General features: G+C 39.0%; 2 protein-coding genes across 2 annotated transcripts in view; both read left to right on the forward strand.

Moving 5' to 3' along the window:
* Window positions 1-15,442, forward strand: part of LOC139147477 (uncharacterized) — a 40,971-nt gene extending 25,529 nt beyond the window's left edge. The window contains exons 2-4 of the mRNA XM_070718585.1: window positions 12,030-12,113; window positions 13,678-13,747; window positions 14,427-15,442. Coding sequence (XP_070574686.1) covers window positions 13,744-13,747; window positions 14,427-14,785 — 363 coding nt within the window. The 5' untranslated portion in view covers window positions 12,030-12,113; window positions 13,678-13,743 and the 3' untranslated portion in view covers window positions 14,786-15,442. The remainder of the gene's footprint in view (window positions 1-12,029; window positions 12,114-13,677; window positions 13,748-14,426) is intronic.
* A 1,230-nt stretch (window positions 15,443-16,672) lies between these two features.
* Window positions 16,673-21,895, forward strand: LOC139147479 (single-strand DNA endonuclease ASTE1-like). Its single transcript, XM_070718588.1, has 2 exons — window positions 16,673-17,011; window positions 18,957-21,895. Exon 2 carries the CDS (start codon window positions 18,985-18,987, stop codon window positions 21,310-21,312), a length of 2,328 nt encoding a protein of 775 aa, XP_070574689.1. The 5' UTR covers window positions 16,673-17,011; window positions 18,957-18,984; the 3' UTR covers window positions 21,313-21,895.
* The last annotated feature ends 760 nt before the right edge of the window (window positions 21,896-22,655 follow it).

Genomic DNA, 22,655 nt, shown 5'->3' on the forward strand with positions numbered 1-22,655 from the left:
CTCGTCGTATTTTTCGCATAATCTCGTGCAATTATCAACCACAAACCTCCAAAAAGTTTAACACCTTTGAAGCTCATTTTAATATGAAAAGCCAATAGTCTACCGAGACGACCATGGTATAAAGGCATGCAAGTGTTGCCACTCTGTCCATGTTTCTCTGTGCTTATATATACGAGCGTTGTTTGTCAACAGTATGAACGTCGCGGACATCAGAAAATAGCGTATTGTTAAACAAATAAAGTCTCTTTGTTGCAATTTGATTTTTGGTGATTGCAAGGAGATTTGCTGAGCTAATTCAAAGTCTGGTATTTAAATGACAAACAATTATTTGTTTTATTCCCATTTGATCAACTGAATGCAATTTTGTGTTTATACGTCTGAATCTCTCGTATATACAGGTGAAAACTTTCCTGCAAATTATTAAGTAACACATCTATTGGTGTTTTAATTGCACGGGTCTATTTTGAAATATGGATTCATTCTATTTTTAAATGTACGGCAGGTTTATTTCGATTTACAGCATCGTGTTTACTGGATGTGAATTGCAAAGCACACTTCTGCCTGCAAATTTCTATTGATACATTAGTATCAATATGGAAATTAGCAGAGGTCATCAGGGTGAATGTGAATATTAAAATTGAATGCTGTCATTCACAGGTTTGGGACTTACCTGCTTGGCTGTGTGATCGGTAGATGTTGATGTTCGGAAAAACTTATAGTGAAATATTGTCTTGTTTTCCCCGTGTTTAAATAACACTATTATGAAGTCAAAGCCTAGGTCAAATTGCGTCCAATAAAACCTAAAGTTATTGCACTCAAGTTTAATGAATGGGACACTCTTTTCTAATTCCAATAATTAATACTGTCACACGACTTACCCTATTAATTAATTTATTTATTTACCCTATATATTGATTAAAACTTGAAATGCGAGAAATTGAATTTAAATTCCTGAATCTACAGATATAAAATGACCCATGGTATATATTACTGATGAATGAATTAGCCTTGTGATACATATCACCAAAGACGCGATGAAAGCACACAACTATAATGTCTGCATGACATTAATTCACACGCATATTTCAAACTGCTGAATGTATAGATATGTGTATTCCTTTACTACCCCTCTACAAAACAAATTAAAGAAGGGAATGTAATTGACCCTACGTGAGCAACAAACGATCGGTTTGTAAAATATCCGTAAGTTCGAGTAAAATGTTTTCTAAAATTGGTCCCCAAAGTATTTATTCAATGATAACAAAGGGTATATTTTAAATTGGTTTTGTTAAATGTGTTGATGAATATTAGTAAGGCTACTTCTTACTTGTAAGAAAAATGTACATATCCATATTAAGTATTGTACGAGAAAGCTAGTTTGATGTTATTTCAAATTTAGAATACGCATCTACAACATAGAAGACTACATGTATGTTGTTGGTTATCATCGCATTTATAATTTGTAAGTTGTACACAGATGCTGTCACAACATTCAGTAAAGTGGTCAAAATCATAGTACTTTAGAAGTGTTATGAAGCAACAATTGATGAATACGAATTCTTAAAGAGAACATTACTTACACCCGTGGCCACTTTAGTGTTGATTAAGCCTGTCTGGTACAAGCAGAAATTCTGTTTGCATAAACGAAACAAAGTGGTGATCGGTGTAATAATGTGAGGTTCACTATCGGCACCCCACTGTTAGGATTGAGATAACGTTCTACTAAAATGTCTCGCCTGCCCAATTCAAATCGATCACAACACTGCACTGTAGACACGCTGTAAGTCTGCACTCCGACAACGAACATCAATAGCAACGGTCGTGAATATCATACGGCAGCTTGATTGTTCAAAATATAAGACATTGTGGTGGCAATTTGGCATCCAGCGAGGTACCACAAGGAGCTACAAAAAATAAGCAAGCGACCGTTTTAAGATAAGCGTGGAGGGAGCCAGAAAAGTTTGGTAGAGATATACATGTATCAGGACAGGTTCCCTTCAACCGGAATGAGAAAAGTGTCGTTCATATGGTTATACACATGTGAATACATGTACATGTAAAATGCTACCCCGACTGTACTTTACTCTTACCTTTTCTCTCGTACCAAGTGAAATTGGAATACGTTTATTCACGGTTTGTAGGAAAGAAACATGGCTTTAATATTGCAAGTGAATGTTTATTTCGAAAGTTTTGCAGTCAAGACGGGCGATGTCTGTAATTTAATTGCTAATATTTTCTCAGTGGCATTTTCTCAATTCCCGCGTCTGAACAAAGTCTGAACACGACACTTGCGATACACGCTGTAGTATCGTTGGTATTCATTCAATGCAATATTGAAATCGACACAAAATGTGTGATGTTCTGTAACACTGACTGCATTTGAAACACATGAGTTTTACCTGAAACTAAATACTGATAGGGCAAATGCTGTGGTCAACATCATTTGTATACAGTGTATTTTATAATCACTCCGTAATTTCAGGCTAATCGGCGTGTCCATGGGGTACCGATAGTAGGATCATTATTACCACTGATACAGGGTAAAGTAACCGTTTTATCACCCTTCTCCAGACAGAATTTCTGCTTGCACCAGACAGGCTTGATCAACACTAAAGTGGCCACGGGTGTAAAATGCAGTTACAGTGCCATGAACCAGAATTGAGGAATCATTGCAGATTTGGTACTGAAAAAGCCCGACATTGACGTAAGTTGCCCATATGATAATACAACAGATATGCAAATAAAATGTTTAATCAACTGTAGCTGGTAAAAGTTAAAGTGAGAAAGTTACGAACACTAGTGCAGGTCAAACAACCAGTTGCAGTACCATACTGTCATACATTTGTCAAATACTTACAGCATAAGAAGAAATCTTTAAGAATGTAAAGCCGTCTTAGATGAAACCATTTTAGTGTCAATTATGTCCGACAGAAAAGTATCACTACGCAGTATAAGGAAATTCTTCAAATACACAGGCTTTATGCTGACTTGCGCATTTTGTTTTAAAATGTGAGATAAAAATCTTGTCTTTCAGGATAATATCACAGTCTCACATTAACAAAGAAGCATGTGAATATACAATAATGGAAACAAGTTTAACATGAATATCATGGAAACTCGCTTCGTCTTCTCACCCCTAGAGACTTCAAATTTTGCACATAGGTAAAACTCCTCACAAGTAATTTTTTATCACATGACCATAACAATAGGTCACGTGACCTGGCGGCCATATTGAAATTAATCTTTCAAATTGACTTCATTTGCATAAAAATTAATCAATCAAAATTCTGTCCTAAATTTTTGTAGACCATGGGACAAAGGTCCTTCATGCCGAATTTCAAGGACATAGGCCTGGACGATTTTGAGAAGAAGATTTTTAAAGTGTTATTTTTCACATTTTTCAGTGACCTTTGACCTCCCCTACAGATTTACAAATGCCCATTACAGGCTAGCCAATAGAGCTAGGGGTCTGGTTCTTTTTTGACATACACGATCATTGGTTCTAATGTTCACCGAAATATTTGGGTCAATTCACGTGACCTTGACCTCATTAATTATGCACATATCTAATTCTAGGCTGACCAACAGGGCTAGAGAGCCGAATTTTGGTACACAGGGACTAGTATGGGATAGAAATCTTTTGTCAATAGGTCACATGAGTAGACCTCATTAATTATGCGCATATCTCATTCTAGGCTAACCAATAGGGCCAGAGAGCCCTATTGTACACAGGGAGTACTATGAAATAGAAATCTATTGTCAATATGTCACATGACAAGACCTCATTAATTATGCGCATATCTAATTCTAGGCTAACCAAAAGGTCCAGAGAGCCCAATTTTGGTACACAGGGTGTACTATGGGATAGAAATCTATTGTCAATATGTCACATGACAAGACCTCATTAATTATGCGCATATCTAATTATAGGCTAACCAATGGGGAGAGAGATCCGAATTTTGGTACACAGGGAGTACTATGGGATAGAAATCTATTGTCAATATGTCACATGACAAGACCTCATTAATTATGCGCATATCTAATTATAGGCTAACCAATAGGGCTAGAGATCCGAATTTTGGTACACAGGGAGTACTATGGGATAGAAATCTATTGTCAATATGTCACATGACAAGACCTCATTAATTATGACATATCTAAAACGAATAGGGCTAGAGAGCCGAATTTTGGTGCACAGTGAGTAGTATGGGATTGAAATCTATTGTCGATATGGCATGTGACCAGACCTCATTAATTATGCACATATCTAATTCTAGGCTAACCAATAGGGCTAGAGATCCGAATTTTGGTACACAGTGAGTACTATTGGATAGAAATCTATTGTCAATATGTCATATGACCAGACCTCATTAATTATGCACATATCTAAAACGAATAGGGCTAGAGATCCGAATTTTGGTACACAGGGAGTACTATGGGATAGAAATCTATTGTCAATATATCACATGACCAAACCTCATTAATTATGCACATATCTAATTCTAGGCTAACGAATAGGCTAGAGAGCCGAATTTTGGTACACAGGGTGTACTATGGGATAGAAATCAATTGTTAATATGAAATTAGTTTCTTCGCCTCGATAAAGTTTGTATGTGCGATGTGTGATAGTGAGCATGCGTGAGTGAGTGCTTCACGAACTCTACAACGTGTGGAGCGGTCTCAGTCAGAAAAATGTAACAACTTAGCCGGCTATTGAACCACTCTTTTTGAGAGTGGGGATTTAGTCGAGCGGTTCTCTCTGTGGCCTCTCTGCTAGGCGACTGATGCCGTATGTTGTGGGTTCGAACCCCGGGGGGTAACTCCCATAGATGGCTATACGGGGAGGGTCCGCGCGAAAGGGTCGTTTTTTTTGCGCTGTTTGGTATCAGAAAGGGTATACTTTTCACGAGGTGTTGGTATGAGAAAGGGTCCGGTTTTAAACACAAACTGACATTTGTTAAAAAATCATGCTGTCAACACTGGAAACCATGTATCTACATCCCAGATCTACCATCAATATTTCCGATCTGTCGGTTTGACTGTTGGTACCCCTGGTACGCAAGGCGAGTGAGTCGTATCTGTATACGTATGGTATTGTATGGTATCAGATAGGCGCCGTAAAATAATTCTTTGTTTGCCGTCCGCGTGCGGGTAGGTTTTGGACGAAATATGAAAAACAAACACAGATCGTATGCTCGAAAATACGATGCGTTGTGTCCTTCCTTTGTCGGCAATGACGCAGCAACTTACTCAAATGTCTCAAAAACGCAAATGTCGTACGATCGTTTCGATACAAATCAGATTACCTATCGCAAAGGGGTACATCAACCGCTGTACGTAAAGTGTACATGTGCACCTCCTGTTGTAGTGGACTGCAGTATACCGTAAGTGAAGATCGATCGACCGTTTCACAAGTTTATTTCTCCCTCAAAGTTTCCAAATCGGCGGAAGTGCGCTGTATTGGCTTGGTCTCCATACAAGACGGATCGAAAACAATTCTTGACTGCTTTAGCTTCGAATAAGGAATGGAACTGAATTTCCATCAGCTTCTGCGCGATCCGCGATTGATCACGAGGGGGCAAGCAGCCCGGTGGTGGGGCAAGCAGTTACCGCCGGTGAAATGTTCGTTGTTGAATGCTCCAAATAGTTCGTACGCAGTATAAGTTGCTTTCACTTTGAACACTGTTTTTGTGCTATAAACGATGTGGTCATTTTATAAGTCCGGATTAGAATTCAGTTTTCAAAAATAGCAATGGCCATTCGGCATTGCTGTCTTGACAAACAGAATATTCAGCATTTTAGTATGCAATAGCGCTGATCACTTAACGTCATTTTTCTTTCATTAATGTGCAAAAATTTGTCTGCATTTTCGGCAAGAACGATGAAATCAAAACCTGCTAGCGTCATAATGCATACAGAAAATCACACTAATTCATATGAATTTATGGCTCAGACTATAAGTTGCAACAACGACCGCGCATGCAGTAACACAATTTGTCCGATTTTCAGGCAGCGGTGTTCGAAGTCGCGCGTGCAGCTATATATAGTAACAAACCTGACACCGAGATCAGCGCTATTAGAATTCGGGTAAAAGACTAGTTGATACACAAAATTCAGAATAAATAGCCTTTAAAGTTACAGCTAATGTAGCATTTAACTCAGCAGAAACAGTGCTCAGGACTTGTATTTATTTGACACTTAAAAAGGAGGATTTGTACTCGAGGCTGTTATGATTTGCTCAGCTACCCACTCTTCTTACTGCAAAAATTCTAATTGTATATGCACAGTCCCTCTATCCACTATGGATAGAGGGACTGTGTTGTATGGAAGAGACAGTAGTTTCACCTTTTACCAAGATGTTTAGCATTTGTTTTCTGAGTGACATCTATACTTTGTTATACTCAGTAACTTTTGCAGTTTAATATGTGGAATGTTCAGGTTTTGCAAGAATAATATACAAATGTCACTTAGACACGTTGCAAAATTGAACTCATTACGTGAAATTCTTAGGTTCCTTCATTAGGTGTTAATTCAAATATATTTTGTTTTCTTCAAAACTTTGTAAACATCCTCGTATACGTAAGTTGCATTTGTCGCAAATATGCTTTTTATTCATATTTGAGATCTTGTTATTTTAATTAATAGTTTTACTGGCACCTATGACCACCCAGACTGAGTGCATAAATCTCCGTCAGAGACAATCACACAACCAGTTGATTACTATCACACTGTACATGTTGTACATTATGTACTGGTATAGTGTTTATTGCCATTGTTTATTATGGAATTTTTGTTCAGACTCAGAGTCACCTAACTCTAAGTATGCTTGTTGTACTTATACAAATATAACCTTTGTTTCCACGCATTGTTTTCAGCGTGCTAATGAAGAGCATAAGAAACACTGCATTGTAAATGTAACAGATGATTTTTTCATACTTGTGACCCATAAACCGATGGAAAAGTTAGAGTTTATGCGATTGATCTGTGTTGTGTTTTTTTTCTGTGTTTGTTTTTTTTGCTGGCTGGCTGGTAGGTTTTTCAAAAATCCAAGGACGGCAAACAAAGAATTTTATTAACACGGCCTAGCTGTGGAAACGCAGCTATCTGTTGGTGGGGTAGCGTGAGTTGCTATGCGGGTCAAAGGTCAACCCCGCCACTCACATAGCAACTCACGCTACCCCGCCAAGAGATAGCTGCGTTTCCACAACTAGGTATCAGAAAGGGTAGGTTTTTTTGCTCAAAACTGGTATCACAACAGTTTGGGTTTCCATGTTCGTGCGGAGCCCCCCCCGTACTATTAGCCATGGAGTTACCCCCCCCCCCCGGGTTCGAACCCGATTGAAAACTAGCCGTATTTTCTATCCTGGGTTGATAGCTCTGCTGGTGGACAGAATTGTCCCCGAGGTTATCGTTCGCCCAGTTAAAGCGATGAAATTCGTTTCTTCGCCTCGATAAAGTTTGTATGTGCGATGTGTGATAGTGAGCATGCGTGAGTGAGTGCTTCACGAACTCTACAACGTGTGGAGCGGTCTCAGTCAGAAAAATGTAACAACTTAGCCGGCTATTGAACCACTCTTTTTGAGAGTGGGGATTTAGTCGAGCGGTTCTCTCTGTGGCCTCTCCGCTAGGCGACTGATGCCGTATGTTGTGGGTTCGAACCCGATTGAAAACTAGCCGTATTTTCTATCCTGGGTTGATAGCTCTGCTGGTGGACAGAATTGTCCCCGAGGTTATCGTTCGCCCAGTTAAAGCGATGAAATTCGTTTCTTCGCCTCGATAAAGTTTGTATGTGCGATGTGTGATAGTGAGCATGCGTGAGTGAGTGCTTCACAAACTCTACAACGTGTGGAGCGGTCTCAGTCAGAAAAATGTAACAACTTAGCCGGCTATTGAACCACTCTTTTTGAGAGTGGGGATTTAGTTGAGCGGTTCTCTCTGTGGCCTCTCCGCTAGGCGACTGATGCCGTATGTTGTGGGTTCGAACCCGATTGAAAACTAGCCATATTTTCTATCCTGGGTTGATAGCTCTGCTGGTGGACAGAATTGTCCCCGAGGTTATCGTTCGCCCAGTTAAAGCGATGAAATTCGTTTCTTCGCCTCGATAAAGTTTGTATGTGCGATGTGTGATAGTGAGCATGCGTGAGTGAGTGCTTCACGAACTCTACAACGTGTGGAGCGGTCTCAGTCAGAAAAATGTAACAACTTAGCCGGCTATTGAACCACTCTTTTTGAGAGTGGGGATTTAGTCGAGCGGTTCTCTCTGTGGCCTCTCCGCTAGGGGACTGATGCCGTATGTTGTGGGTTCGAACCCGATTGAAAACTAGCCTTATTTTCTATCCTGGGTTGATAGCTCTGCTGGTGGACAGAATTGTCCCCGAGGTTATCGTTCGCCCAGTTAAAGTGATGAAATTCGTTTCTTCGCCTCGATAAAGTTTGTATGTGCGATGTGTGATAGTGAGCATGCGTGAGTGAGTGCTTCACGAACTCTACAAAGTGTGGAGCGGTCTCAGTCAGAAAAATGTAACAACTTAGCCGGCTATTGAACCACTCTTTTTGAGAGTGGGGATTTAGCCGAGCGGTTCTCTCTGTGGCCTCTCCGCTAGGCGACTGATGCCGTATGTTGGGGGTTCGAACCCGATTGAAAACTAGCCGTATTTTCTATCCTGGGTTGATAGCTCTGCTGGTGGACAGAATTGTCCCCGAGGTTATCGTTCGCCCAGTTAAAGCGATGAAATTCGTTTCTTCGCCTCGATAAAGTTTGTATGTGCGATGTGTGATTGTGAGCATGCGTGAGTGAGTGCTTCACGAACTCTACAATGTGTGGAGCGGTCTCAGTCAGAAAAATGTAACAACTTAGCCGGCTATTGAACCACTCTTTTTGAGAGTGGGGATTTAGTCGAGCGGTTCTCTCTGTGGCCTCTCCGCTAGGCGACTGATGCCGTATGTTGTGGGTTCGAACCCGATTGAAAACTAACCATATGTCACATGACAAGACCTCATTAATTATGCACATGTCTAATTCTGAGCAAGCCAATATAGGTAGAGATCTGATTTTTGGTATAAAGGGATAACTATAGGATGGAATTTTTATGACAAAATGCCACGTGACCTCGATGACCTTTGACCTCATATATACATATTTGTCCATAACTCAGTAACCACAGTTGCTACATCTTTCAAATTTGGTATGATGGGAGACCTTATGACGGCACATCCTTAACCTCATTATTATGCACATATCTAATTCTTGGCAAGCCAAAAGAGCTAGAGATCTGATTTTTGGTAGATAGGGAAAACTATGGGAGGAAAGTTTTTGGACAAAATGTCACGTGACATGGATGACCTTTGACCTCGATTTCACAAATATACCCATACGTCATCAGATATGTGTATATCTATTTCTCTTATTGCCCCTGTGCACTGAGATGTCTCGAAACCCGGTCATTGCTGCTTTGCAGCTATATTTGGATATTAAATTTGTATAGGCCAGAAGGCATAAAAGCAATGTGCCCACTGATATAGTTACCCCGATGATAGCCAAGAAAAGCTGAAAGATGACACATCATCTGGACGTGATTGGTCCCGCTAAAACGACATTTTGACTTATTTGATTTAAAGTCTGGTGCCGTTGTATTGATATATATATAAGAAGGATGTCTTGCATCTGCCTTCTGTTTCATTCACTGTGAACGTTTAAGGACTTGGGCATTGTCACGACTTAGATCATCGAAATTTGAAATCGAAAAATCCAAAACAACTGTTTTAGAATATGATATATCAAGAATCACGACATCAGAAGTGGTGGACGTAATTTGTCACGGATTTGACTGTTTGATCATAATACAATTACAACAATTATTGAGGAACTCCTCATATTCGCTTTTTTGATCAAAGTTGCATCATTTATTAGGACAGGATGGGTCACAGAGTTCCATAGAAGGCCTTGAAAATACATCATCGTATACAAGGCCGCTGAGCCAAAGTTAGGAATGTATACATGTATAATGTATACATTTATTAGGTTTTGACGTGAAGACTTTCATGCCTAAGTGTGACGTTTACTATCAACTCTACACTGACCAAAGATGTCCTTTTTTATCGGGACATATACGCCTACGATACTAATGATGGTACCTGGAAATAGTAGGCACCTCCAGGAAAACTTTGCAGAAAATCAATTTCTCTTTCTGCCCTTGTTACAGTGAAAGCGGTCAAAAGATCTTTAGCTATTGTAAACTTAAGCTCTGATTCAGTAGAACTGTGTGCATTTTTTAAATAACTGATAAACATGTCTACACAAAGCTAACAGAATCTGATAAATTTCAATTTTTCGTCGCCGTCTTTAGCAAGACTCAGATACCTCATATAGTGTTTATACCACATAGAACGATGTCTATTTTATTTTATTTTGCAAGTCGAAATTTCAGTTTATTATGGTGAATCCAGATTTTTGTCTTGAATTTAAACGCATACACCAGATAATCTAAAAAAAATTATTTAATGACATTGTCCTATTTGAGACATCTCTTCTTTCCTAGCCTAGAAGTTCCAGTTTGACACCAAAAGAGCGAATTTTCAATGTTGTAAGGCATCCGAGAAGTCTAAACGCACTACTCTTATAGCAGGACAAAACTAGCTATTACGTGTGTGGTCTAGTGGAGCGATGCTTGACACAAATTAAAATGCAAATCACTGCTTTGTATATATGTGTTTCCGAGGAAGACACGCGAAATCACATGATGAGATGTCCCTTCTTACAAAATTTTCAGTTTGTAAAAAACTTTCGTCGACTGCGCATGCTCCCATTCAGGCCACCTTGAGTGATGTAATTTCATAACGTCGAAGGACCTGCCTTCAATTAGGTGATTGGGCTGTTCATATCATGTGACCAAACATTACAGGGATGGGTACAGTATGGAATAGACATCTTCAAATAATGTTATATTTCGACATCATTACGTGTAAATGTTAACGTTTCATATTGATAATAATTAACTCAATTTCTACCCCTTATCACCAACGTACTTCAAAGTACCGGTTTTTTGGTGAATAAACGAACTTTGACCTTATATATAGAGATATGCCTGTTAATATTTGTTACCGTACATGTAAACGTAGAAGTCGCTTTACAAGTTCAGCAAGGAGCGTCATTCTGTCTGACATTTTAATTTAGGAACACAACATACTCACGTTTTGAGATATTATATCTCTTTTAATTTATATATTGAAAACTGGTTTTGAATAAAACTCTCCTGATAATATAGAAATTAAAACCTGGTAAAAGGAATAATGAAAACGTGTTTTTCATTACGAGAGATTTGATATTTTCCCTTGTCACAGTTTTCACTGACTTTTCCCCCTGTCTCGATGTTTAATGTCATGGGGATGACCTAAGTTTATAATAGACCACTTCATCAAAATGTCAAAAGTAGCATTAAGAGAAACATAAGGAAGAGATGGTTAAAGAAAATGGGTTGATGAGAAAATGAGGAACTTAAAATATCAAATAACATGGTTGTGAGGAAGTGCAATGAATCCAGTTAACAGTCATGATCGCCAGAATACTTGCGTTATTTCAGGGTTGATAAAGCGACTATGCAACGTTTACGTCGTATCATAAAAGGTGATAACTTGGTTAATATTGTCGTAGATATTAACATTTATCCCGGTGACCTTATTTCTTCATATAATTGATTTATCATGAGGGACGGACCTCAAGATCTTAAGATGGGTGGTTGAACATAAAAAGAAAAGATTTAAAGTCGAGTTTTAAAGTCTTATACCTACTTTAGATGCAGAATAAATAATTTAAAAGAGAAAACGAGATATTTCGAGAAGCAGTGTTCGCTATTCTCATAAAGGAATAAACCCGACCACTGGGTGCAATGTTTTCTTCCTTAATATGATCACCCCTTCTCAATATTTTCTTCTGAGAAGGGTTCCGTGATACATATCAATAAAAATGTTTGCAGTGATTACTACACCTCTGCATTAGCCCCATTAATGTTGTCTTAATTGCTTCCTTGGAGGTCCCATTCACAGGTCGAGACACGGATCCGAACGAGATATATCGCCTATATCACAAGACACTGGCGATATCAACAAAACTACAGGTAAAGTGGCGCTGACTTAAACTATACTTCTCAAAAACGGCTTCTCGAAGCTCCCTTAAGTTTTTCCTAGCTTCTCGACGTGTAACTTCAGATAATTTTTATGATGATCCCTCTTTAGCAACTCCGTTTGATTCAATCTTAACTCCCACTGGTTTACCATTATCAACTTGTCTTTCACCTAGCGGTCCAGCACTGATATTATCGCAGTATATTATACTAACACGTAACCGAACAAAGAAAAGGGTATTGACATTTAGAATTCAGAGATATAGAGCTTTACTCGTGTGCACCGTTTTCATGAATTTTTCTATCCGGAAAGTTTTAATTTGTTCTATTCACAGTGAGATGTATATTACAATTGCGCATGCGCAATCTAAGCGTTGATGATATTCGAATGTCAATACGTCCAACAACTTACTACAATTGTTGAATTTCAGTGAAGTGTCGACGTGCATATTCAAATATTCAAATCTTCACAAATTACATGTCTGTTTGTCTGAGCGTATGCTGTTCTGTATGACATAATGCACTCAGAAGGTTTTCTTTTTCGTTTTTTCAGAGATAATATCAGATAGCTTTGTTGCTGATTTTGTTGGCTATTTAACTGACCTTTTCAAACTTTGAACTAAAATTGGTCATCACATTCTTCAATTAATTTCTGGTATTCCTTATCAATGTGTCATTCATTAATCTTCTACGATACGTAAACTCCTTACATTGATTAACTACATAATGCAAAAATCTATCAATGGTTCTACTCCGGAATAAAAAGGACGCGACGCGTACGCCGTTCTACATACTCAGTACGCCCAAATAATCACCTTGATGCCGGTACAAACAAACCCACATGTGTACTGAACGTGTATGGAATACACGTACGTCTGTGCGCGTTTGCGCACATGGCTTTGTTTGTACCGTGGTCGATTCGAATTCCGGGTTTGGCCTATTGTTTAAGCGATTATTCTAGAAACATTCCGGTCATTTATAAAATAACTCTATTAATTGTGAAATGTAACAAATTTATGATCGCTTGTAATGTACAGTGGTTTGCCTTGAACCGTTGGCAAAACGGGAACCAGACAAACTGTCTAAATTAAGGAGTTGCCCACACTGTCAGGTGTAACTATCGTCTAGCGGTAAACAACACCATCAAACTTGCACAAATAACTCTTGCAAACTATGCATTCTGAGCATGAATGTGCGAGGATGTGTGGTGAAGTTTTGACTACTCGTGGCCTCCTTCAACACAATGTTTCAACTTTCATTGAGTTTCCTCATTATTATTACGCCTGACAGTGTTGGCAACTCCTCAATTCACTCTGTATATCTATAGTTCCTGTATTGCCAACGGTTAACGCAAACCACCGTAAATCAGCGAAGTTCTAGGTGTTCAAAAAATCTCAATTCAAAATACAACATGACTCCATTCTCATCAAGTTTCTGACAGTCTACGAATTAAAAGGGCACAATAGGCAAGTTTGTTAGTACATGTATTGTGCGTAACAGCATATGCAGATGTAATAATGATAATAATAACAACGCTCTTTTCTGTCCAACTTGAAAGACAGGAGTACATAAACCCCTCAGAAAGTCACTCGTTTTCAAGGGAAAATACAGAGTGCGTGCTCCCATGGGTGAGTGTAAATGGAGGAATTTAATTTGGTTTTCCTGCTGATATATGCAACGATTTTTTGCAGAAATATGAAACGATGTTTCCTCTTCTTGTTACAAGAGAATTAAATTACAGTTGAGGTTCGTTCTATTCCTTGAAGACGAAGGCTACATGTACTTACTAGTTTCTAAGATAGCACATCGGCGTTAAAGGTATACAGTCACCTGTAATCTAAATATGCCCATATATGGTCAAAAGTGCGTTCCTTGGTATTCAAAATGCCCATGTGAGGGCGCTGTTTTTAAAAAGCGACCACCCGCTTAAAATCTGTGATTGGTCAGATTTTCTCTTTCCATGGTTACTGTGGCAAAATTGGAACAAGTGACAGTATACCTTTAAAGGAGGAAGATTTCATGTCTCAGTCGAATGGTTTATTGCACAATGTGATTGTAATCATTGACAAATTGTAAAATTTGTAGCTTGTCCAACCCGGATTCTCATTTTCGGTGACACCCTACCCCATGTTGAAGTGTTGAACGAAGGTAATTCAACTTAAACCCACGAGAACAACGCAATGTTTTCCATTCCAACTTGTAAGAATATTTTACTTTCTCAAGTTCTCTCTTGGAGATTGTTGAATATTGAAAGACCTGTATCAACTTTGAATATTGATGAAGAAGATCCGTATTTTTCTATTCCAGCGGCCTACGATCCGTTTGAAGACGGCGGATTTGGTTTGGACCAATGTCGTTATTGCGGTGGTTTCCATGATTATGACGATGCTTGTCCTGCTGAGGGGAATCTCTGCAACGAATGCCGAAAGGAAGGACATTTCGAAGAATATTGCAGGAAGGGCAAGAAAAAGAAGAAGAAGAAGAAATCATCTGCTGCTGCTTCCTCTGCTGCCGGACAGGCTGCTATGCCTTACAGGAAGTGTGAAAATTGCGGCGACGACCACGCAGATAACAATGCTTGTCCGGCCAGATTCAAGACATGTAAAAGTTGTTGGAAAATGGGACATTTTGAAGAATTCTGCGGAAAGTACAATTCCTCTCGTTAAAACAGTAAAACGTTATACATGATTTAGTTGAGTGCCCGGGAAAGAGGAATTTGCTTTGTTTGTTATTTCTTCGTTTAATCCGAGTTTCTACTCCAGAGTGGAGGGACTGTATAACACTACGATCCTTTAACGCTATATGCTTCGACATTTTGCCATACTTTCTTCATCAGACGCTTCAAATTCATCTTCATTGGATGAATTGTGTGGAATAATTAATGGATTGTATTTGTTACTATGCTGTCCCACTTGAAGTTTGTTCTCTCACTGGGGAAGCTAGGGTGTCTAATTTTGTTCTACTGTGTTCAAGGTACTGTTCCTATTATGGTCACTAGATTGAAATATAGATATATGTTCTCGTCAACATGTTTTGTATCATACAGGTTATGTTATAAGGTTGTATTTTTCTCTATTGTTTATTCTGAGTCATCTGTTGTAAACTTTGTGTGGTATCACTGGTTGATGAGCTATCTTGACGCTTCCTTATTATGTAATTATTAATGTAATTGAAGAACTGCTGTTCGACTTCTTCTATCTAACAGTTCTATTGGTATCTCGCCCTGTTCTGACAGTGTTCTCAATGTATTCTATTCTGTGGAGTGGAAATTAAACCTAGTTTCAGGATAACATGCAATAAATTACACTAGAACACGATTGGAACTAATTTGAGATGATTGGATTTTCCTATTTTGCAAATATCTCAAAAGTGTTAGGTGCCATATAGCTTAATGTTGCAATATTGCAAATTACTCATAAAAACAAAGTGTGTAATATAAAAGAAAAGCAGATGAGATAACATTTGTAGATTTAATCGACATTACTTCACCATCAAATCATCCCAAATGAGTTCCATGTTTTTATTCATAAAAAATGGAAAAACATTCACAAGTCTGCAGCCCGAAATGTTAAACAAAGTGCCACATTCTGATAAAGTTCATAACATAAAAACAAAGCGCTCGCGTCTACAGTGAAAACCGAAGTCATTTTTCTTGTGGAAAACGCGCCAGCAACCTTTTAACATGGACATCCACGCTGGGTGACCTTCGACCCTGGACTGGCATCACGCTAGCTATTATTCCCATCGTCTAAACGCACCAACTAATCACATCTTGGATACACACGCGAGCATACGTTTTCAAACCCGTCTGCCAGCACCGTGGATATTCACAAATACATTCGAGAGTGTCATGGTGCGACTGGTTTAGGATTTAAATAAAGCCTTCGGAATTTATTAATTTTTGCTCGTTCGATGTAAAGGGGTAATGCAAGAAATGTAGTGCAAATACGTCACAAAATCATCTGTGGCCTCTGTAGTTAGTATTTACCGCTAGTGCTTAATCACTCCGATAACACAACTCCAGCTTTGAGCTATTAAATGCAAGGACTTTTGTCGGCGGAAGAGGATTGTTTTTTTTTCATGCATAGCTGACCTTTTTGTAAAGCGTTAAATATAACTAAATGATAATACAAATGCGCAAAAATCTTATCTTATATCATGAAGCGATTTTTTGCCTTGAAATATAAAGTGTGCGCTGGTTGAATTGACCATTGCTACACTACAGCGTTTTTAAATACTTTCTAAGGAATACATACCCAGTAATACGATTGAAACTAATTTGGGATAATTTGATCTTTATATTTTTCACATTTCTCAAAAGTGTTAGGTGCTGAATGTTGCGATATTACAAATTACTCATAAAAACAAGTGTGTAACTTAAAAAGAAAATCAGATGAGCTAACATTTGCAGATTAAACCGACATTACTTCACTATCCAATTATCCCAAATTAGTTTCAATCGTATTTCCTGGACCCCTAAACAATGCTCAGTATCATCTCTTTGGCGGAATAAATCGTGTAAAGAATTGTATAAAAGAAGAAAACAAAAGATGGCGCGAAATTTGTTGCGCTATAGCCCTGTTGAGGCATTGTCTCTTTACGCATGGGTAATTCTGTGAAATTTGTCACAAAGGGACGAGACTCAGACATGGCGGCTTTAGCCCTATATCGCAACTTACACATAGGGCTAGGCGGCCTTAATACGTCATCAGCTGTGACCCGGAGTTCGGGGAATTCCCCACATCTGAGTCCAACCATTGAAGGCTGTTCGCGGAATTGAATCGTCGTCGGGTTAGCAGAAACGAGATTCTACATAATATACAGACATATGTAGGTCCCTACTGAGACTTAAGTGATCAAGGGGTAACTTAACCTTTGTTTCAGTGTTTCAGGTAAGTGTCGTTATACTTAATATGAAACGTAGACTCTCAAATTCCTTGGTTCGCTGCACGACTTCAAAGCTCTAGATCGTCTTCGATCACCATGACGTGACCTCCTGAATGTGAGCAAGGATATAGTCTACTGGCATATAACTGCGGCTGTACTTTATGGCTACACTTATTTAGGTGACCTCTTGTCAGCAAAGTGTTGATTTATCCCACTTGATGCGGTCTGAAATTCTGCCTGTACAGACCAAGGGTTGTAAATGACAGTTCATTTTGGTCATTGTGTGTTCAAAATTGAGATAACATTACCATGTATAACAGATATTATACTGGTCCTTGTACATCTGTTTTGTTCAGACAACATATTGTTACGTACTAAATATTTGTAATTAATCAACAAACAAAAACGGGTATTAGTGGTGATTCCATGGAAAATGTGTTGCTTCAAAAAGCTAATTATTTCGGGGCTGTAATGTTCTGAAGTATTATGTTGTTTCTCAATCTTAGACACAGGCTGCCAATCGTAAACAGTCGTTTAAATATCCTTGACAGGGTACAAGCACAATTTCTTATTGGACCAGTTGGGGCCGAATCAACACTGAGGTGTATTGTATCTCGCCCATTAGCTGAACTGCTATCAGCTTTAATTGAACGAGAAATAGAACTCAACATTGCATAGCGAACGAGGAGCTGCTTGATAGCCTAATGCACGCATATGGAAGGTTAAGTGCCGATCGGAGCTTATCGTTAACGCTCTTCACCTAAAACTGGCCGTTATTTCACACTCTGAAGCATGGCATTTTCCTACGATCTTATTGACCATGTGTCTGCAGGATTTTACAAACGATTGATTTACTATTTCTCTGCAAGATTTTATAAAAATTCTTCAGCGATTCTTAAATTGTTGTTTAATTATTACTTTCGTTTTGCATGAAAAGAGATAGCCAGAAAGACAGCCTGTTCCAAGAATTTGCAAATCATTGTGTAAAGTGTTATGAACTCCATTACTTTGAGTAACCGTATTAATCTATCAAATTTTGGCAATACCAGGAGCATTTCCCACAGAAATGAGTTTCCTTTACCATTTCGTACGAATTCCAACCTTTGAACACAAAACGTTCACATTTCCCGATCTGCGCATGAGCGATGACACGAGTAGTAACTTTATGCACTATCTGAAGTGAAAATAGTATACTTTTTGTCCGACCACCTGCAGTTCACAAATTTAGCAAACTACATCGGTTATCAATGATTTTAATTATTTTGAAGAATTCAAACAAGGATATTGACTTATGCTCTGGCGCTAAAATGATAGGTAAACTTCACCGAAGCCAGAAATCCGCGAAGCACGACCGATTCAATTCTTCTAACGCAGAGACTAAAGCTGCCAAAATCTCCCCATCCGTGACTTCACACTCGAAACTTGACGCATTTATTAAGTTATCTCGTCCCACTATCTTTGCACAGTGGATATTTTCTGAAACAACGAAATTGGCCAGTAGCACAAGTAAATTTCTTAACTTGCTGATTAGAAACAGAACACTGTATTTGCTAGATCTTGGCGACGAGAAGAATCGTATACGTAGGAAAAAGGCTTCTGCTGTTATCATTGTCAACACAAAGTATATATCTACAAATCTTCAGTTATCAATACCTGTTTGGCAGAGCACTTTACGGTAAAAATTGATTACAAGTTGAAAACAAGACTTAGGCATTACTCAGAGCAGCACGATACTACTTATGTCCTCAGTAGCTATCCCATTCGTCTGATGATTGCTACAGAGTACACGTCGTAGCGTGAAACTCTAAGTAACGCCTAAGTCTAAGTCTTGTTTTCAACTTGTCTCTCTTATATATATATATATATATATATATATATATATATATATATATATATATATATATATATATATATATGGCACGTAGCATGACTAGTATTCTCCATTCACAGATAATCTGTCGACGCTCGTAATATCAACATGGGGGTATTCGGACTAACTCAATTTGTGAAGAGAGACAGCTCCCTTCTGAGATCCCTTTTACTTCACGATACAAGGGCTATTGTGGACGGCAACGGACTGGTACACTGGTTATGCTATGGGACAGGAGTTGATTGCGTCCATGGGGGTGACTACCAGGACTTCGAAGATGTGTGTTTTCGGTTTTTCGGCTCGCTTCAAAGCTGTAACGTCAAGCCATTAGTACTGATCGACGGGGCAGTGGACTTCGACGGAGGGAAGCTTGAGACTCTCAAAAGCCGTGCCGAGCAGAAGATCAAAAGGTCACTAGGTATCTCCAGGGGAAGTGGGGGAAAGATCATGCCCCCTTTCGCATTTGAGATATTTCTGCAAACCATGAGAAAACTTTCAATTCCATACATTGTCTGTGATTTTGAAGCCGATAATGAGATTGTGGCTCTGGCAAATGACATGGGCTGCCCTGTAATTGCTGAAGATAGCGACTTCTTCATCTTCGACATTACCTCAGGTTATATACCAAGATCCAACTTGGACTGGCGTAATCCGAGACAAACACAGTCGAGTACGACTGGGCAGGCTATCCACGCGGAGATATTCTATCTTGATCGGTTCTGCGAGAAGTACAGCATTACCAAGGAAAGCATTCCTATCTTGGCGTGTTTATTAGGGAACGACTACATCCAACGCGGCGCATTCGACAGTTTCGTCCGCGAAAAAGTAAGAAAAGAACACGGTCGTTACGATGGCGATATAAACATCATACTGAGATGGTTAGCAAGACAGTCAGACTTTGAGTCCACAAAGGCCTCCATGCTCGATTCAGCCGATGGTATAACCAGGCACACATTACAAACAGCTCTGGCACTCTATCAAGTACAAAGCGAGTCGGTGTTCGGTGGATATCTTGACGGCCGTTCACCAATACCAAGGATAACAATCGATGAATTTCCCGAACTGATGCCCGAATGGTATTCCGAAGTTTGTCGAACCGGCAAACTTCCCGCCACAGTTATCAACACGATGGTTCAACATTGGCACATTACTAATGCCTCTGTTGAAGACATTGAACAGCCGAGCTGTAACAACGTATCTTTGCCCATAAGAAAAGTGTTCTATGGCATCATTCTGAAAAGACCTGCCGATGAAGCTGAAAGTACAGAACATGAGCTTCACAAAATTGAAGAGTTCAATCGTGACTCAACAACCCTCAAATCAGCACTTATCACACCGACGCCCTCCCTAGAAAGGTATGGGGCATTACCAAGTTTAGCTGATATACCTTCTATACATGTCACGGACAGGAAAAACATCATCCTCGAAACACTTGGCATTGTGGAACCTGCATTAGAGCGTGTCCAGGAAGAAATTAAACTACCTGTTGCAGTGACAATTTACTGGATCAAAAATGCAAATCCAAGAATATTTGCAAACCATGTTCACGCACTACTTATGTGTTTTCTTAGAGGGTACTTTGAGGCGGAACAATCTCCGAAGAGTGAACTAGATGACTTTTCGACAGAGTACACATTAAAGGAAGAATCATCCACTGTTTCCAAGGTGTCAACGAGTCCGTCGTTGAAGAGATCGGCCGAACAGAGTTTGCTTTCCACCTCAGCCAGAAAAATGACGAAGAAATTTCGCACAGTTGACCAGCTTTTGGAAGACGTTTTCCAAGAAAGAGAGCAAAGAATTGACTTGAGAACCGTCCAGGCCTACGCTCAGTGGCAGAGTTGCATGCAACATGCAAATTATCTGAATACGGTACTCCAGGGACCCTTCCATGCGCCAGAAATGACAAAACTGTATAAAGGAACACTGATTCACAAGATGTGCTCTGTGCTGGAATCAAAGGGCAAATACACGGATCTTTATCAGTGGATCAAGACGAAACTTGGGGAGATTCCAAATGCTACAGGGATGTACCAGACACTGTACTCTACCGTCACCGATCAAACTGGAGAGCTTCGCAAAAATGAAAATAGCCCATATGAAGGCAGGCATGCCCAGGGAAGAATGTCAAAGTCACAAAGTCACCGAGACCATGATCGAAGGGTAACTCACCACTCACAAAGGAAACAAAGTGCTTCATCATGGGCTCAGTCATCCAGTCGAGAACATTGGACGGCGCACTCTCGTACAGTTGGAAACCAGCGTAGTTTTTCACAGACCCATTCGAGAGACGATCACTGGAGGCCAAGGTCTCATGATCGACATGGACATCCAGGATTCTATCAGAGCCACAAATCACACCATTCCAGAGAAGCTCAGTATCGTCCACCCCATGGAAGAGGGAGGTGGTATGAGAGAAGGAACAAAAAGCCTTATTGACACTACTGCGTGAACACTTTCCATCAACAGTTACTGAAGTTTCCCTTTTTTGAGTACAAAATCTACCAATGCCGATTATAAAAAAAATATTTGCTGGGTGGATTGATGTTTCTTTCTGGTCATTCAATTTTCAGACTTTGCAACAATTCTGTTTTATTTGTCATTGACCTTTTTCAAGCTTTCAATTCTTCCAAGCTCTTTTAAGGCATATGAGTTGGTGAAAATTATTCTTAAAGCCATCAATCATCATGTTTCTTTTTTAGAATATGAACACTTCAAAATATGATTCTTGATTCATTTGAATACATATTGGGTGCATCTGTTGGGCATAATTAGCTCCAAAAACATTAGCCACTCGTACGTTCTACATTTCTACCCGGAGACTATTAAGTCTTCAGTACTTAGTGTGCGTTTGACCGTGTGTGTTCAATGGGTCATTATTTGTCTGTTTTCCGAACATCTGAAATTGAGATTTTGAGTGACTATTATTTCAGCTGTTATTTCATATCACCAGTATGAAGATTTATTTGGCGCTTTTCACACAAAGTTTGGTACAAATAAAATGTCCACATGAATTAATAAAGCATTAAGAAATCACTCTTTGGTATTATTGGCCCTTCAAATAATTTCATATAGACCAAATCAAATCGCGATACTGTTCTTGAAGTTTAAAAAATAGGAGTTGCAGCATCAAATAGGAATGTTTATGCATAGTTCTTTGCCGAAATGGATAGCTTTATAGAACTATATCGTCATAAAAATCAATGTATGGGTCATTGCCAATTTCGTTCCAAAAGGATATGCCCATGCATGGGTTTGTGAAGCTTTTCTACACTGTTGTAAATTAATCGAAATAAGTTTTTATAATTTTCATGTTTCCTACAGACATATGAGTGACAAGGAAGCTTTCTGTTTCGTCAATTGTTTGACAATAAGCCAAAGCGAAAACGTTCTTTAAGATTCTCAAAATCTTTGAACTCTTTGCCGGTCCACAGATGGGAAAATTATATTTTTAAAAGTTTATTTTTCGGACATTTGAAAACTTAATGTCCAATAGCATCAACACAGATAGTGGAGGTGGTATTTCTGTAGACATGAAATTGTTTAGCTCACCAAGAAAATATGTACACGCTAGTGAGCCCTGATTTTTTCGTTCTTGGATATGAGAGAAAATAGCAAAACATAGCAAAACATTGAGCGAAACTCTGAACTTTTCGTGTTTTATGTGGGTTTGTCTCAAATATACATTCTACGTAAAAACGAAACACTAAAAGTGACATAGACCATATGGTCTTTGGTGTTGATAACACAAAACTAATGTAAAGGTGTTTTAAAATTATGCG

This window comes from Ptychodera flava, chromosome 13, assembly GCF_041260155.1.
Source record: "Ptychodera flava strain L36383 chromosome 13, AS_Pfla_20210202, whole genome shotgun sequence".
Classification (NCBI taxonomy): Eukaryota; Metazoa; Hemichordata; class Enteropneusta; family Ptychoderidae; genus Ptychodera; species Ptychodera flava.